This window comes from Rhineura floridana, chromosome 7, assembly GCF_030035675.1.
Source record: "Rhineura floridana isolate rRhiFlo1 chromosome 7, rRhiFlo1.hap2, whole genome shotgun sequence".
NCBI lineage: Eukaryota > Metazoa > Chordata > Lepidosauria > Squamata > Rhineuridae > Rhineura > Rhineura floridana.
This window is the reverse complement of record NC_084486.1, coordinates 20399257-20415448: the sequence shown is the minus strand read 5'-3', so window position 1 is coordinate 20415448 and position 16192 is coordinate 20399257. Positions and strand designations below refer to the sequence as shown.

Here is a 16192-nt window from a genome sequence, read left to right as displayed (position 1 = left end):
ACTCTTACTATACTTAGGAACCACCTATGTAAATCTTCCTTGCCCAAGTGCCTGGAAACTGGTCTTACTTCACTAGGTGAACTGCTATTTCTAAGCCTGTTTTACTGGCAATAACCAATGAAAATTACAGGTTCCACCCAGCCTCCTACTGTTGCGGGTCACTGTCTTCCCTACCTTCTAAGCAGCAAACACTGATCATAATGATAAGAAACCATTTATTAAAAAGTCTGCAACTCAAATTATAGAATTGCAGGCAGACTTCAACATAGGACACATGAAAATCAACTTTAACTAGCTTGCCTATATTCTGGAAGACTGAGATTTTCTAAACATATTCCAAGAATTTGTGCTATGTTTACCAAGAGGAAATACTTATGAGTTGATGGGGTCATAGTTTTACAGCCCTACGCCATACAATGGTTGAGTCTCTGCATGTTTTATAACTTTCTGAGCATCACAAAGCAGGAACAGACTGAAAAGTACCAATCCACCATAAACAGTGATGGAACAGAGGCCACCACCAAAGGAGGAAAGAACATCAAACCTGGAAGATACACACAAATGCCATCGTGATCTAAGTATGCATTTTTGTGAATGCAGTTATGTTACATATGCTTTCACATGCTACATGCACAATGTAACAGAAAGCATTATGTGAATAAGATATTGCTATTGACCATGGGATCACTGAATGACTCTCACTATGATATGCTATTTATATCATCCTCCCCTTTTCTTACTTTAGGTGTCTGATATTTGCCATATACAAGTCCACTAGAAAAAAAAAGAGTCAGCGCTACATACAAACTTGGGTAGTTCCAATTTAAAACTTAACATTTTTAATACAGTCCAAAATGTACGTGGCCAACTGTGTGGCTCCAGGGGAACTGCATATATCACACATCTGCAGAGAATGTTTCTATGTCAAGCTTTGTTTTTGAACAGTTGGGATCTATGAAACTTGATGAATACATCACACAAGTTTGATTCTAAGCGGTTTAATCAAATTCTAAACACAGCACAATTCATTTACCAAGCGAAGAAACCATCATGAGGCCAAAGTCTACATGGCGCTCCCATGTTCAGAAACTTCTCACTAGGTGTGCACATTGCCATAGTTGAGAGACCACCAACAATTCTGGCTGTATACCAAGCAGCTCAAATGAGCAAGGGGCCACCCAGAAAGGCAGAGGAGCCACAACAGCACCCATAAGACCTAAGTGAAGAAAGAGGTACTAATATTCATTCAATTACTGAACTGCATACAAGACACATTAAGACTTTTAAGGACTAAGAAACATTATTTGGCTTAGAGCATTTTGGTTTTACCATTTATTTAAACTGGTTGTTGCTGTTTTAGTTTGTAGCTTTCTTTTATTAATAGATTATCCACCCTGGGAATACATCTATGTTCTAGATGTGGAATATTAATTACATAAATAAAAATAAATATGCTGCAGGTTAACTAGTGATTGGTAGCAGGGCAAGTACATTTTGTCCCAACGGCAACAACGCCCCCAAGCACAAATAATGAAGTCACCCCAAGGTTTCCCAGATTAGCGTTCTACATCTCCCTTATGAGTCAAGTACAACCTAGATCTATGTTAGATGCAACGTGAGTTCTGCAGAGCTGAACGGTATGAAACTAGGGGGAACACTCCTGACGCTAAAGCCTCAAAGATTTAATTTCATTAAATGTACAACAATGCTCTCTCCACCTTACAGCACAAAATAACCCCAACAACTAACTCAAAAATAAACAAAAAACCAAAGCTTGTTTTAAATTATATATATGATAATACAGGCTGACATCTAACAACTCACCAGGTAGCCATAAGTGACCAGGAATTCCATGCAAGAGGGTGAGCAAGCTGGAAGAAGAGGGGCAGAGTGATTTAATCACTCCTCTGCTAGCTTGCTTTGCTCCAGGCTAGCTGCAGAGGAAGAAATGTCTCTTCCTCCACAGCCAGCATGGAAAGACGGCAGGTTAGTAGAAAGATAACAGATTGCTCTGTCCATCCTCTGCTAATCCTATGCAGAAGGATTTTTTTAAAAAAGGTAGTAGTATTGGCCACAAAACAGCATGCTTCCCCTTCTCCATGACCAGCATGGAAACGCAGGCTTATTAGCCTCATAGCAGGCTTTTCACTTTTGTGGGCTTCTTTTAAAAGGCTGTGATGAAGCATTTTTCTCAAGTTCTCAAAGTACTTCAGCTATATCACTGGTCTTCAGCTGGTAAGTTGGGACCCACTACAGGGTCACAGCCAGAACTTGGAAAAGTTACTTTTTTGAACTGCTACTCCCATCAGCCCCAGCCAGCATGTGCTGGCTGGGGCTGATGGGAGTTGTAGTTCAAAAAAGTAACTTTTCCAAGCTCTGGTCACAGCCTGATCTGAGGTGGATCACAACAGCAGTACTATCATCATACAAATACATGCTTAAAAGGTTAAGGAATGGGTCCTCAAATGCATGTTTGGGTTAAAGGTGGGTCCCTGGTTGGAAAAGGTTGACAATTATCTATATTATAATCTATATTATGTTAGCAATTGTCACAAGAACACTGTACAAATAGGCCAGTATTATCTCTGTATTACATGGGGCTGAGAGAGATAGCAGCTCGTTTTAAAGTCCCTTACAAATCCACACCCAAGGTGAGATTTGAATGAGGGATTTCCCAGCAAATAGTTTAAGCTCTTGCGGCACTATATGAGTTCTCAGATTATACGCTAGTTATAATTTGATGGGATTCCTCTGGAGCACATTTTTAGTTTCATTTTGTCAGATGACATCTAGAGGTGCCGGTGCACACAACACTTCCATGTGAGAGCGAGGAGTGCCTGACTTCTAGCAGTCATTCCTTGCCCCTCTTGGGTGCTGCTCTGGAAGGACCCACATGTGGAGGTTTTTTTGGAGGGTAATAGGAAATGCCATCAGGAGGGGGGTAGCCAAGATTCTCTTACATGCATGGTATTTTGGATCCTGGACAGTGTCTATTTAAACACCACCACACCTGAAGGAATGTGCCTTTAAGGCCAGTGTCTCTCAAACCCTTTATTAACTTTGGCTGCTCCCCTCTTAACATTTTACCTTCTGCCCTCCTCTCACACTGCACCATCCTTCCATTGCCGAAGCTGTGAAAATCCTTGTACAAAGTTGTGTAGGTGCAGCTTGCTGCTGTGTGCAAAGCTCTGTAAAAGAGAATGAGACATCTCTGATCCCTCCTAGAACTATATACAGAGAAACATCAGCTCTTTCCAAAATCAGATCGAAGCAATGGGGCAGCATGAGATTCTCTAGTAAGAATTCACTGCTTGAGGGTATTCAACTGACCCATGCTTTGGGCTATTGAGGGAGAAAGGCTCTCAGGATCATTCTTCCCTAAACTTTGCAACCTCCTTTCTGATTTTCTGCCTGAAAGGGGGGCAGCCAACAGTTTGAGAACCTTTGCTGCAGAGTGCTTACTATCATTCGATTAACTAACTGTAAGCTTTCAGTTCAAGTTTGATGAGTCTTGATTGTCAAGTATGTTTTCAACCACAAGTGAGAACTCTGTATTCTTGAGTGAATCAATAAATGTATTCAGGTGAGTGGTTCAGGAGAATTCTCAGTGGCAGTTATATTTGATTTTTTTTAATTGCTCAGGAAAATTAAAAGCCATGTACCTGCATGCAGCATCCCAGCCATGTGTTTAGGGACAGGGCTATGTTCATAATCTATTGATCTACCCAATGTTCTAGCACCAATCATTGCTGAAAAAGTTGCACCAATTGCCTGTAAAAGATTATTACAAGTACTAGTAAATTATTTTAATAGAAAGTAGCCTCTGCGCTTTACAGCTGTCTAAGGTTCACTTATGATATTGCAATATTCACTCAGGGCCTTTCCCCCAGGTAACGTGGCAGCAAACAAAGGCACTGATCAGGAGCTCCATCCAATTCTGCTTCTATCTTGAGGATACCTGTGCAATACACTTGTTTCCAAACCAGTGTGTTTCATTCATTCATCATGATTTTAAGTCCTCGCACAGGAAAGAAACCAGAACACAAATCAGCAGCATGTATACTAAATTCAAACAGGTACAAAGCAATATACACTTGGAAATTCATCTCACTGTGTAGATTGAAGCTACTGAGTCTTTAAAAAGTGCAGAAATGAAATAAAATGGCTAACATCCAAAACGGTCCACACAATTCCGTTTTCACTGGTTTTTTTACATGCATAGCCTACCGTAATAATACCCTCCTCTTTCTACATTTCCTCAGCTTTGCACTCAACTGTAGCAGAGATTGAGAAGTAGTGGGAGGACAGTGTACAATAGTGCATGTTCTGGTCTTTGGATGCAGTAATTTTAAAGTTAAAAGTGTGCAGAAAAACAGGGTTGCAACTTTTGATGGGTAGTGCATTATGGGTCAGGGACTGAGCCTAGCAAAATCTAGCTCTTACTGGCTTTTTGGGTTATTTGACCAAACACAGTTTTACTGGTTGGACCAGTGAAATACTAATTCAGGGGAAGCCTTATAGACAGTTACCCACATAATTTCTCTATTGTTTGAATAAACGTATATATTCTTATATACCAGGACAAGTCATTCCAGGACTGTGACAGTGGTTCCACATGACTACAAAACCACCATTTGGTGAGTAAATGGAAATTACTGCATGTGTAGCTTAGTGGTTATCACTGAAGGTTTTTATTCATTTTGTTTTAATTTAAGAACATTATATTACTATACTCTTCTACATAAAGGCAATATTTTACTAAATTAGCAACAGCGCCCTCTAGTGGACACAAGGGTCTTCAGTCATTTCTCTGGCAAGACAGCATATACTGGGTATTTTAAAAAGTGAGATTTGACAGGCAACTTCTCATCCTTCTCTTTACTAAAAGCTTCCAGTACGGTGGCTGCAGTATGATTAAATATAAGCTATATTAAAAACTTTTAAGAGGAAATTATAGCTTCTCTTTGAACATTTAGCTTCTTGTAACTCTGTCTGCATGTGGGCTAGTTCACACAACTATGAGAGTTATAACACAAACTTATCCATATCTACTCAGAAGTCTGTCCTATTGAATTCAGTGGGACTTACTTCAACATAACTAGGGTTAGGACTGTAGCCTTATTTTCTCTCTGTAGCGCACTACCGTCATCATGGCTGGAAAGTTAGAGCACTGAAGCTAATTATACCATGAAAGAGCATTCAGGTCAGATACCACTTTAGTGTACTACTGAAAACTCTTCAATTTACAGCTGTATGTCAACCCTTCAATTTACAGTTGTCAGGGAAGCTGGGTCCATCACAAAATGCTCTTCTGCTTCACCAATTCTATTTCCAACCATGCTGACAAGCAAATTAGGAAGATAAGCTTTAAAGGGGCTGGGTTAAGAGGCAATTCACCTACAGCAAGGACAGAAATGTTGTCTACCAAATACCAACCCTGGAAAAATAAACCCTATTTGTACAAGGAAAAAGATCCCTCTGTTCTAGAATTAGAATAGGCCTGCGTGAGGAATAGCATGCAATACCTGCCCCTCACTGTAGGGACTGAGACCTCAACACCAATACTGAAAATCCACCCATGTTCATTATTAACAAAGCAGGATGAGAGTGTTCATTCTGGACCTGTGCAAAGCTCTGCACTTTATTAGGTGCAAGTGCCTCACTCCAGAATCAGTTTCACACACATGAAGACATTTGCCCTTACCTTGTTTTTCACTTGGCAAGTGGAGGTCAAACACAGAGTACTGAGCACACCTATGTCACAACTCCCAGGGTTCTTTGAGAGAAGCTATACCACTCAAATAGGGTTAAAGCCACAATGTATTTATAGAACATTGCCTATACACCAGTCTTTTCATCATGTACAATTTAAAAAGCCGTTGCAGGGTTATGAGAAAAGTTAACTCAATCAACGAGATGTTGAAGAACTCTCTTGAGAGATGTTTTCCAATTGATGTTAGATAGATAACACTTAAAAATTACCTTACCGGCCAGGAGCCCCTCATCATTAGACCCATGAGGGCAAGAGATCAGTAACTAGTACAGCAGACAATGCTGTCAAACCTACACTTCCTGAAAAACACACATAGGTGGAACGGATTCTGTCATTCACATACTGCGGCGAAAGACTGGAAAAAACAGAACAAACGTAAGCGATGAATATATTACCAAATACATATGGCAAGCAGCTAGCTCTTAGTTTGAAGGAGTAAAACTGTTCTCAATACTAAAAGCCGTGACACATTTTAGGTATTTTGCTTACATAGCTTTTTCAATGTCTCCGATCTCATTGTACATCCCCAATCCATAATAACAAAAGGTTCCAAGACCGGCAACAGCTCCTCCGGCAACAACCTATCTTTCTATCTTATCAACTGGTAAAGAGAGGACAGAAATTATACTTCATAAACTGTTTTTCCAGTTAGGGGTAATACCAATGCAATTTTCTAATTTTTGTAGTAAGTAATGTTTGTTTTTCTATGAAACTTGCACATTTGAATGAGAATGTGCATTAGTATGCATAACCTGTGATCAGATGTAATGAAAGTTCAGATATGGAGATGCTGCGACGTAAAAAGAAAACTAGAGAGTTCAGAGAATAAGGTTAATATACAGAACGGGCCTGTGCAACTTTCTATCCAACATGCTATGCATATTTTCATCAGCCATTTATTGTGCCTTGCCAGAGGTTTGACCCCCAATGGGGCAGCAAAACCGACATGTTTATCAACCCTGTGATGGACCTGTAGGCCATATTCAACTTGGTGGGTCACAAGCTGTCTCGTAGGCCTGTCTCATAGAGTGGAAAGGTGGGCGGGGGGGGGAAAGAGAAGTAGATTGTTGAACCAGCCTGGAGCTGCTGTAGGGCAACAGCCGTGAAACTGGATCAGGATCCAATGGATCCCAAGGCTCAGCCCCTCTCCTTCTCCGCCCTTGGAACACCCCATTTTGGGGCTTGCTGGCAGGATGCCTCTGCCCAACTCAAATCCCTACCAGCCCAAACTGGTCTGTAAGCTACTAAAAATAAGGAAACAAAAGATCACTTTAACAGAGCTCTGATAAAATAACCATTATTCATAAGCCACAGGGTTGTTCCAAGATTATGACAAAGATGAATCAGTTTAAATCATAAAGCTCACCTACTTTCAAAATAGCTCACCTACTTTCAAAACCAGTATGCATACTAATAGGCTACTATAACAATTAGTTCGTATTGGTTTGCAATGTATTCCAAAACCTTTAACCATTCAGTCCATATGGCTTCTGCTTCACAGAATTATATCTAGGTAGAGACAAGGGAAGGAGGGATTTCTAAAGTGAGGGCTCAAGGAAGTTCACTTACCTGAATATCAAGTGCCCACAACACTGTTTTCCATGCAATACAAAGTTGGTAAAATTATATTGATATATTCATAGTTCAAGAAATGAATAGACTGTAGAGCTCAGGTAGCTACAGGACATAAAACAGAAGTACATGATCTTCCAGAGGGATCAGTGGGTGAATCCTGACGAGATGCAGGATGGTGTATCTAGGATCTTGGCACAGAGATGACTGCAAGTCCCTGGAACCAGCAGGAAGCTGTCAATCACACATCCACTATGTATATTATTGATAATACTTGCCAGAAGTCTAATATTCCCCACTCCCAATTGTTTCCTTTCTATAAAATAAGTAGCCTCTATGACAATTTTATGGGGCTTATGTGGAAGGCAATTATTATTATTTCATCATCATCAACATCATCATAATCTTCCATCTTGCCTGGGGCTACTTAAAGACCTATGCGTTCTGAATGGAAGAAGAGAGCAAGAGGCTGGCCAGATCATTCTATCAGCTCCTGAAGGGACCACCAATGGTCTGAAAGAATTCTTCTGCTATTTATTACTTTGTTTTCATCTTTATTTTAGTTCAACCTGTCTCACTGGCAGAAAATTACATGTGACATCCAACTAAGTTACTCAGTACACACCATATATTTGAGGCACCTCCAATACACATTTAAAGCACTTGACTTCCCCCAAAGAATCATGGGGACTGTGGTTTGTTAAGGGTGATGGGAATTTATAGCTCTGAGGGGAAAATCAGAGTTCCCAGAATTCTTTGGAGGAAGTCCTGTGCTTTAAATGTACAGTAAGGATCTGCCCTCAGAGTACATTCACTAAAGTCAACACTTAAGGCCATTGACTTCAATGGGTCTGCTCCGGTGCGACTTTGTTGGATATCACCCTCCCTAAACACAACAAATAAAACAGTTTGACTGAGGATCATTAATTAAATTTAAGAGATATTGTTTGTACTAAACTTAGATTTTAAAAGCAGTTTTAAAATAAACCAATTTAAAAATTGACAATTGTTTTTTTTTTTACACTTCAACTATAGCACGGCTCTTTTAAAACAAGACACTTTGAAATGAAAAAATACAGAAAATCACTGATTTGTATCCACTCTGCTTTCAAGTGTTGCTTGGTCTCTCATTGCCAGTCACAGTTAGTGAAGTCTGAAAGGCATTTACAATTACTTTCAAAGGCTTTCTCCATTGATGGTTCAAAAGCTGCTTCCTTAATTTCTTGACCAGTTTTTATTTATTTATTATTTGATTTATATCCCGCCCTTCCTCCCAGCAGGAGCCCTGCATGGGAGAGCCCAAAGGCACACCAGCCTTGCTGCCAATATGGCTGGAGCAGTCAAGTCAATGGCAAAATTTTACCTGCAACAACATGAAAAGAGGTTACCCAACAGAAGCTGTACTGCAAATAGCATGGCGCAGCAGACTAATTGCAAACATCACCATATAGAAGCAGTTGGATATATGAAGCTGCTTCACATCATCTATCCACATCTGTTTAGCCCAGTAGTATCTACTCTGGCTGGAAGCAGTGCTTCAACGAATCAAGCCGAGATCTCTCACAGCACCAGCACCTGACATACTTTTACCCGGAGATACAAATGTAGGAAGCTATCTTAGATACTGAGTCAGACCACTAAGCAGCTAAGTATTGTCTACACTGACTGGCAGTGGCTGTCCAGGATTTCAGGTGGGAGCTTCTCCCAGCCCTACCTGGACGTGCCAGGGATCGAACTTGAGACCGACTGCAGGCAAAGCAGATGCTCAGCCACTGAGCTACAGACCTTCCCAAGATGCCAAACATATACATGAATTGGGAACCTTCAACATACAAAGCATATGCACCAACAATGAGCTACAGCCTTTCCACATACATGAAACAAGTCAAACTTCAATAATAAGTCAAACTCAATAAAGGGATTACTGAAAGTTGAATTAGAACAGGAGACTGCCTTCCATACTGGCAGGTATTTTTGAAACAGTCCGCTCCTCCCCTTGTGAATGTGTGCAACTCAGCTACTTCACAAGAGAGGGGCAGAAAGGGAACATTTTATCCTCTCTCATTCTTCACAACCTTGGACACTGAAAAACTAAAGGCAGGGGTCGGAAGACGGTCACTTCAAGGGAAGAGGCACTGACCCAACAGGTTTCATTTGCCACATGGTTCCAACTCAGGAACTGAGCAGCTCCGTCCTCCACTTGCAGCATTCCTATGCTGAGTCAGAGAAAAGTAGGATCCCAGTAGCGGAGGAGCACTCTCAAAATCCCAAGATGTGTGACACTACCACCCCTTAGGGGATCCTGGCCCACAGACTGAGAATCTACCCTCAAAATAGTGCAAGCTAAGTTCCAGTTATATTTGCTGCTCTGATAAATCAGATTTAAAAACTAAAAAGTACATCTAGGAAAGGGAAAAGCAGCTCCAGCTACTTTGACCTAAGGGTCAGGGATGATAGGGGTTGCAGTTGAACAACAAATGGGAGCCCATAGGTTCCGTATCTCTAATCTACAACAAAACAAGGGAAGCACCATATTCATTATTCCTAGTTTAAGCTAAGAAGAGGCAAGTCTATCTTCTTGCCACCCAAACCCTTGTGCCTCCCTGTCCTATTTCTGAGGGATGCAGGTGGAAAGACAGAAAGAGAACCTAGCCAAACTGGAGTAGGTTTGATCCTCCTTTTCACATAGATTTTTTTATATTGTTATTCTGAATCAGACACACATGGGAAGAAACCTTCACTAATGAAACTGTGCACACCCCTTTTGAAACTGGAAGGCTGGTCATACAGACTGGTAATTGGCTGGATCCCAAGAATAAAATGGGGGCTGTACAGTATCAGAATGGTCAGTTGGAATACAGTGGATACAATTCAGAACCTTTTCAAAAGCTCTAAGCAGATAGCCTTTTCATATCAGATGAAAAATGCACCAACTCAGGAAGCAGTTCAGGAGACTAATTTAAATAACAACAAAATAAAAGTGGGAAGGAGTGGAGGAATGTGTCAATTATGCCCCCAGACACTTTTAACTTAATCCTGTTTCATCGTTACTACTGACCATTGGATATTAAGTCACAAAAATAAAATAAATACTTAACTTTCACCCTAAACAAAAACTATCTGAGGAACAGCTAAACTCAGAAGCCGGGATGCTAGTAGAAGGGAAATTTAGCCTTAAACTGGAACAATCAGCAATCAAGTGATGTCATGGGGTGTGCCTGAGTGATGTCATGGGGTGGGTCCAAGTGATGTCATGGTTGGGTTCAAGTGACATCACAGGGCAGGTCCAAGTGATGTCACAGGGTGGGTCCAAGTGATGTCATTAGGCATGATACATTAAGGATCAACCACAGGTGCTTGACGCATACAATCCATACAAAAACATTTATCTGATTGGAAATTAAGATAGAAATCTTTGCTAAAAGATGGAGCCTGGGTAGGGAACATTTAATCTAGCCAATTCGCTTCTGGCAAAAAGGGTTCAAGTACCCTCAGGCCAGACCAGTTCAGACACCAGAAGGCCATTGTAGGAAGAAAGGAGCCTTATGTTGTGGAGATGTTAGATGAGAGCACTCAGGAGTAAAGATGGATGCCCCCGAAGAGCTGCAATTCTGCACACTTACTAAGGGACTAAGTCCCATAGAACTCAATAGGACTTACTTCTCAGTAGATATGGTATGGATTGTGTTGTTGGTAAAGCTTGCCTAGGGATCCTCTGCAAAGATATCCATATCCAAGTAGGGTTGGCAATCCCCTGCCTGGAATGCCCTGCCCCTACTTTTTAACATCGCTGCCTGACCGCGATAATGGACTGGATGAGAGCTAATAAACTGAAACTCAATCCAGACAAGACTGAAACACTGTTGGTGAGCTCTTTCCCTGCCCGGATGGTGGATGTTCATCCTGTTCTAGATGGGGTTACACTCCCCTTGAAAGAACAGGTTCGTAGTTTGGGGGTCTTTTTTGACCCTTCCTTGTCGCTTGAGGCTCAAGTGGCCTCGGTGGCTCGGAATGCATTTTACCAACTTCGTTTAGTAGCCCAACTACGCCCCTATCTGGACAGTGACGATCTCGCTTCAGTTGTTCACGCCCTGGTAACTTCTAGACTGGATTACTGTAATGCACTCTACGTAGGGCTGCCCTTGAAGACAGTTTGGAAACTTCAGCTGGTGCAAAATGCGGCAGCCAGGCTATTGATGAGGACCAATCGGTCTGCGCATATAACACCTGTCCTGGCCCATTTGCACTGGCTACCTATTTGTTTCCGAGCCAGATTCAAGGTGCTGGTTTTGACCTATAAAGCCTTACACGATGTGGGACCACAGTACCTTGTGGAACGCCTCTCCCGCTATGAACCTACCCGTTCACTTTGTTCAGTATCTAAGGCCCTCCTCTGGGTACCATCTCACCAGGATGCCCGGAGGATTGTTACCAGATCTAGGGCCTTTTCTGTAGTGGCCCCCGAATTGTGGAACAGCTTACCTGAAGAGATACGCCTGGCGCCTACGGTGCTTTCTTTTACCTGGCTGTACTCCCAGGCTTTTTAATGTTTTAATGTTAATGTTTATGTCTACGCTTTATTTTAATATTGTTGTTGATATATGTGATTGATTTTATTATAATATTGTATTTTTAATCTGTTTTGTACACCGCCCAGAGAGCTACTAGCTATGGGCGGTCTAAAAATGAAACAAATAAAAAATAAAATAAAAACATCCAAACTTCTTTACAGATTTGACCCTTCACTTCAGAAAGAGGTCTGAATAATGAATAAGATTCTCTACCCTTTTCTGTCTCCCCTGTGGGCTGCTATAAACAAATGCAATACCATACTAACCACAACAAGATTCCTATGAGTAAGGCAGAAAACTAAGCATCTCACAACCAATCAAAATTCCTAACCAAAAACCAAAAATATGAAAAATGAAGAAATATTTGTATAAGCATGACTATCAAATATGTTTATTATTTACACAACCTGTAAAGATATTTATAGTGCAATCCTACGTTCATTTAAGCAAGTCCCAATGTATTCTGTGGGGCTTACTCAAACAGGAACAGAAATGCAACCTCAAGTGATAAGCAACTTCGTTCACACATCTCAAAATTCAGAATCATGCCACTTTAAGCTGTTTTGCAACTGTTTATACTTGTTTTTATGGTTATTGGATTGTAAAGGGATTCGTTTCTTATTGTGAGCTGCCTTGGTTTCCAGACTGCAACCCTACCTCACAGGGTTGTTGGAAAGATTCCCATATATACACACACACTGGAGATATACACCCCATATAATAGGTTATTGTCAAAAACCAATTGATCATTGCAGAACATTAAGCCCTGCCTAATTGCTTTGAAAATAGGATTGAAGGGAGAAAGATATACAACACAAACACAATTCTTTCCTATGTTCACTCAAAAGTCCCATCAATTTACAGCACAATCCTAACCATGTCTACTCAAAAGGAAGTCCTATTGAATTCAATGGGGTTTACTCAGGGTATGTATACTCTGGAAATGCAAGTACTGGATTAAAACTTCTTATTGGGAAGTTTGCAAAATACTGCCCTCTTCAAAATTTAAACCTGTCTGACTCCTACACACAAGAGAGAAAAAGACTTACTTATTCAATCTGTAAGATTTTCAGAAAAGCAGGAAAAAGCACATTTTCTGAGCCTTGGGCCAGTCACTGCCTCTCAGCCTCAGAGGGAGGCAATGGTAAACCCCCTCTGAATACCGCTTTCCATGGAACCCCTGTTCATAGGGTTGCCATAAATTGGAATCAACTTGAAAGCGGACAATTCAATTTGACTCTGTCAATTTTTGGCTCTATAATTCCTTGTCAATCACAACCCTGACTTCTTATTGACTAAAAACCTTAAAGGGCAGGGATTGGAGCAGAATGTAGATCAACTAAGAAGTTGTGTTTGTGTGGGGTGGTGGCTGACATTTTGGTGTATATCTCTGAAACCAGACCCCCTAGAAACTTAATTTTTAAAAAATGAAAGCTGAAAGTCTGGAGATTAAGGTGAGCCACCTGGAGACCTGGAGGGGACCCCAAAAAACCTGAGTCTCTGACTGAAAAACGGATATTTGATTTGGGGATTTATCTATTGCTGCTATGTATGTTATCAGAGCCTATTTAATAAGAAAGTTGGTTCCTAAATGTAACAAGTAAATAAATAAGGATAGTTTTTGGCTAGGCAGTTTCTGGGACAGCTTAACAGTATTATGACATGATCACAAGTATTTTGTACTTTGACATTTTTTAAAAAAATCTGTTTTCCCCTCTATGGGGGGAAAGGAGCTCTGATATGCTCAGAGGTACACATTGATAGATGCTATAATTTTGTAAACAAAACGTTGCAACCTTTCTCAGGAAACTCTTTAGAACAGAAAAGAAAAGCAGGCCTGGAGAATAATTATTTTAAAGCAGTGATTCTTTGGTGTCTTCCCTGTCTCTGTTTGGTCTAGCACTAAACCAGGATAGAAATTTGTCTGAAATTTTGTACAGCAGGGCAAGGATGTCATTGTTCAGATGATGTTGGGCTCCACCTCCCATTATCCTTGACTGTTGGCCATGCTGACAGGAACTGATGAGAGCTGAAAGTCCTCTATAAAGGCAAAATGCCCATTAAAAAATATAGGCTGCATGCACAGCACACATTTAAAACATAGGGCGACCCCCCAAATAATCCTGGTAACTGTAGTTTACTCCTCATACAGCTATAATTCCCAGCACCCTTAGCAAAGTACAGTTCCCAGGATTCTTTGAGGTAGGGCATGTGCTTTAAACATATGATATACATACGCAGCTTATAGCTCCTTAAAAGCCATTCGGCCAAAGGTGACATGATATTTCTATTTAAAAATAAAATAAACACACAGAGTTGTGGCTGCTAGTCTAGTACTCTTACATTTTATGAGGCAAATCACATTATATTTATTTATTTATTAGATTTCTATCCCGCCCTTCCTCCCAGTAGGAGTTGTGCAATACGGGGCAGTATTCAACTATACTCTTGTGCAAGTGGAAGGACTTCAAATACCACAAGGGGACTTCCTCCCCCTCACATCCCCCCCCCACAACCCATGCTGTCCCCACATCTGCTTCAGAAGGTTGGAGGAACCCCCTGAACAGATTATGGTGGGATGTGTTGGCAGGGGGAGGAGGGGGGTAATCCCTTCCCACTAGTTTAAGTCATTCTGCCAGAACATGAAGTAGTTGAACCAAGTAGTTGAACACCAACGGTCCATAGTTCTTTACCTTAACTCTTTTTGAGCACTGTTAAGGATAAGTTAAAGCTTTACGTGTCTGTGGGAGTTGAAGCCCAACAACACTTGAAGGTCCACACAGATTCCTCGTCCCTGCTCTCCAGTTTGTTCCAGATCAGCCTTTCCCTTTTGGTCCCCAGATATTGCTAGACTACAGTTCCCATCATTCCTGACCATTGGCCATGCTGGCTGGGGCTGATGGGAGCTGAAGTCCAACAACAGCTGGAGACCCAAAGGTTGGGAAAGGCTGCTCCAGATATATCCAAGCAGCATCATTATGGTGCTGTCTGGTTTGTAGAAGGTTCTAGGCCAGAAAGATTTTCAGATTGCCAGCAATGCAGCCATGTTCAAGCAAACACCAAGCAAAATCCTCCCCCCTCATCCCTCACTCTTATCTGCTCTCTCAGCCTTGCCAGTCACCTTAAACAAGACAATAAAATATATTTAAATGTAGCCAAATACTGTAGCCGACTGGCAGCCAGGAGAGCTGCAAACAACCCTGTAATTGTGTTAACAAATAGAGTGATTATGAAGTTTGAAATTCAAGCTCATAACTCTGCAGCGCCAGTTGGTTCCCTCTGCAGAAAAAAGGACAACTTTATCAATTGTTCACATGGCTGTGTTCATCAGCAGAAAATAAATGAGTCTATGCTTAGCACAATTTCTCCCCGGAGCAAGCTGGCTTGCTAAAGTTTTTCAAATGAGATCTGAAGTGAGGGGTGGGGGGAGCAGAGAAGATACAAAAATCGGAGCATCCTGGCGCTCTGCTGGCTCTTTAGCATTCCAGGAGCCTCCACTGGCATACTGCACAAGATTTGGGGATTTATCTATTGCTGCTATGTATATTATCAGAGCACATTTAATGAGAAAGTTGGTTCCTGTTTTAGGCTAGATAATAAATAATACGGTGTGTTGATTTGAGGAGACAATAGCGATATCTATTGCCATCGCTATTTCTCACAAATGGGAAAGGAAAAAGTGTTCTATCAAAAAGACCAAGTCCTTCAGGATTGCTGTGTTTCCTCCTCTCATGACAGAATGTTTTAAAACAGCCATACACATCCCTTAGCTCAGGCAATTCAGTGGCATACTTAGGAACATAGGAAGTTGTCTTATACCGAGTCAGAACATTGGTTGCCTTGCTCAGTATTGCCTACATGGACTAGTAGCAGCTTTTCAGGGTTTCAGACAGAGGTCTCTCTCAGCCTTGGGGGTCGCACCCAGGACCTTCTGTGTGCATTAACATGTGCTCTGTCACTAAGCTATGCACTGTCCTTTACGTCTCTATTTGGAAGATCTAGTTCAAAGCTTGCTTTACTTAGCACTATGTTGAATACAACCCATTGCCTTTTCCCTCAGATGATGAAAAAGATTCTGACAATCTCACTCAGTGGTTCCCAAACTTTTTTTCTGATGAACCACTTGAAAAATGCTGATGGCCTTGGTGGACCACTTCATGATTCTTCTGCCTGTTCTCTCAATTTAAATACGCTGAGCTAGATGCGACATGATTTTAAATTGTGTTTTTAATTGAATCTGTATTGCTTCTTTCATTTCTTCTGTTGTATTTTATCA

At 41.1% G+C, this 16192-nt stretch overlaps 1 protein-coding gene across 1 annotated transcript; it reads right to left on the bottom strand.

Annotated features, from left to right (window-relative positions):
* Positions 1-396: 396 nt before the first annotated feature.
* GHITM (growth hormone inducible transmembrane protein) lies at positions 397-8580 on the bottom strand (the record flags this gene model as incomplete). Its single annotated transcript, XM_061634581.1, is given in 10 exon segments — positions 397-524; positions 527-544; positions 1034-1068; positions 1070-1187; positions 1190-1216; positions 3663-3771; positions 5988-6031; positions 6034-6128; positions 6263-6374; positions 8520-8580. Coding segments are annotated over 10 exon segments (747 nt in total), but the record flags the coding sequence as incomplete, so codon positions are not given.
* Positions 8581-16192: the final 7612 nt, after the last annotated feature.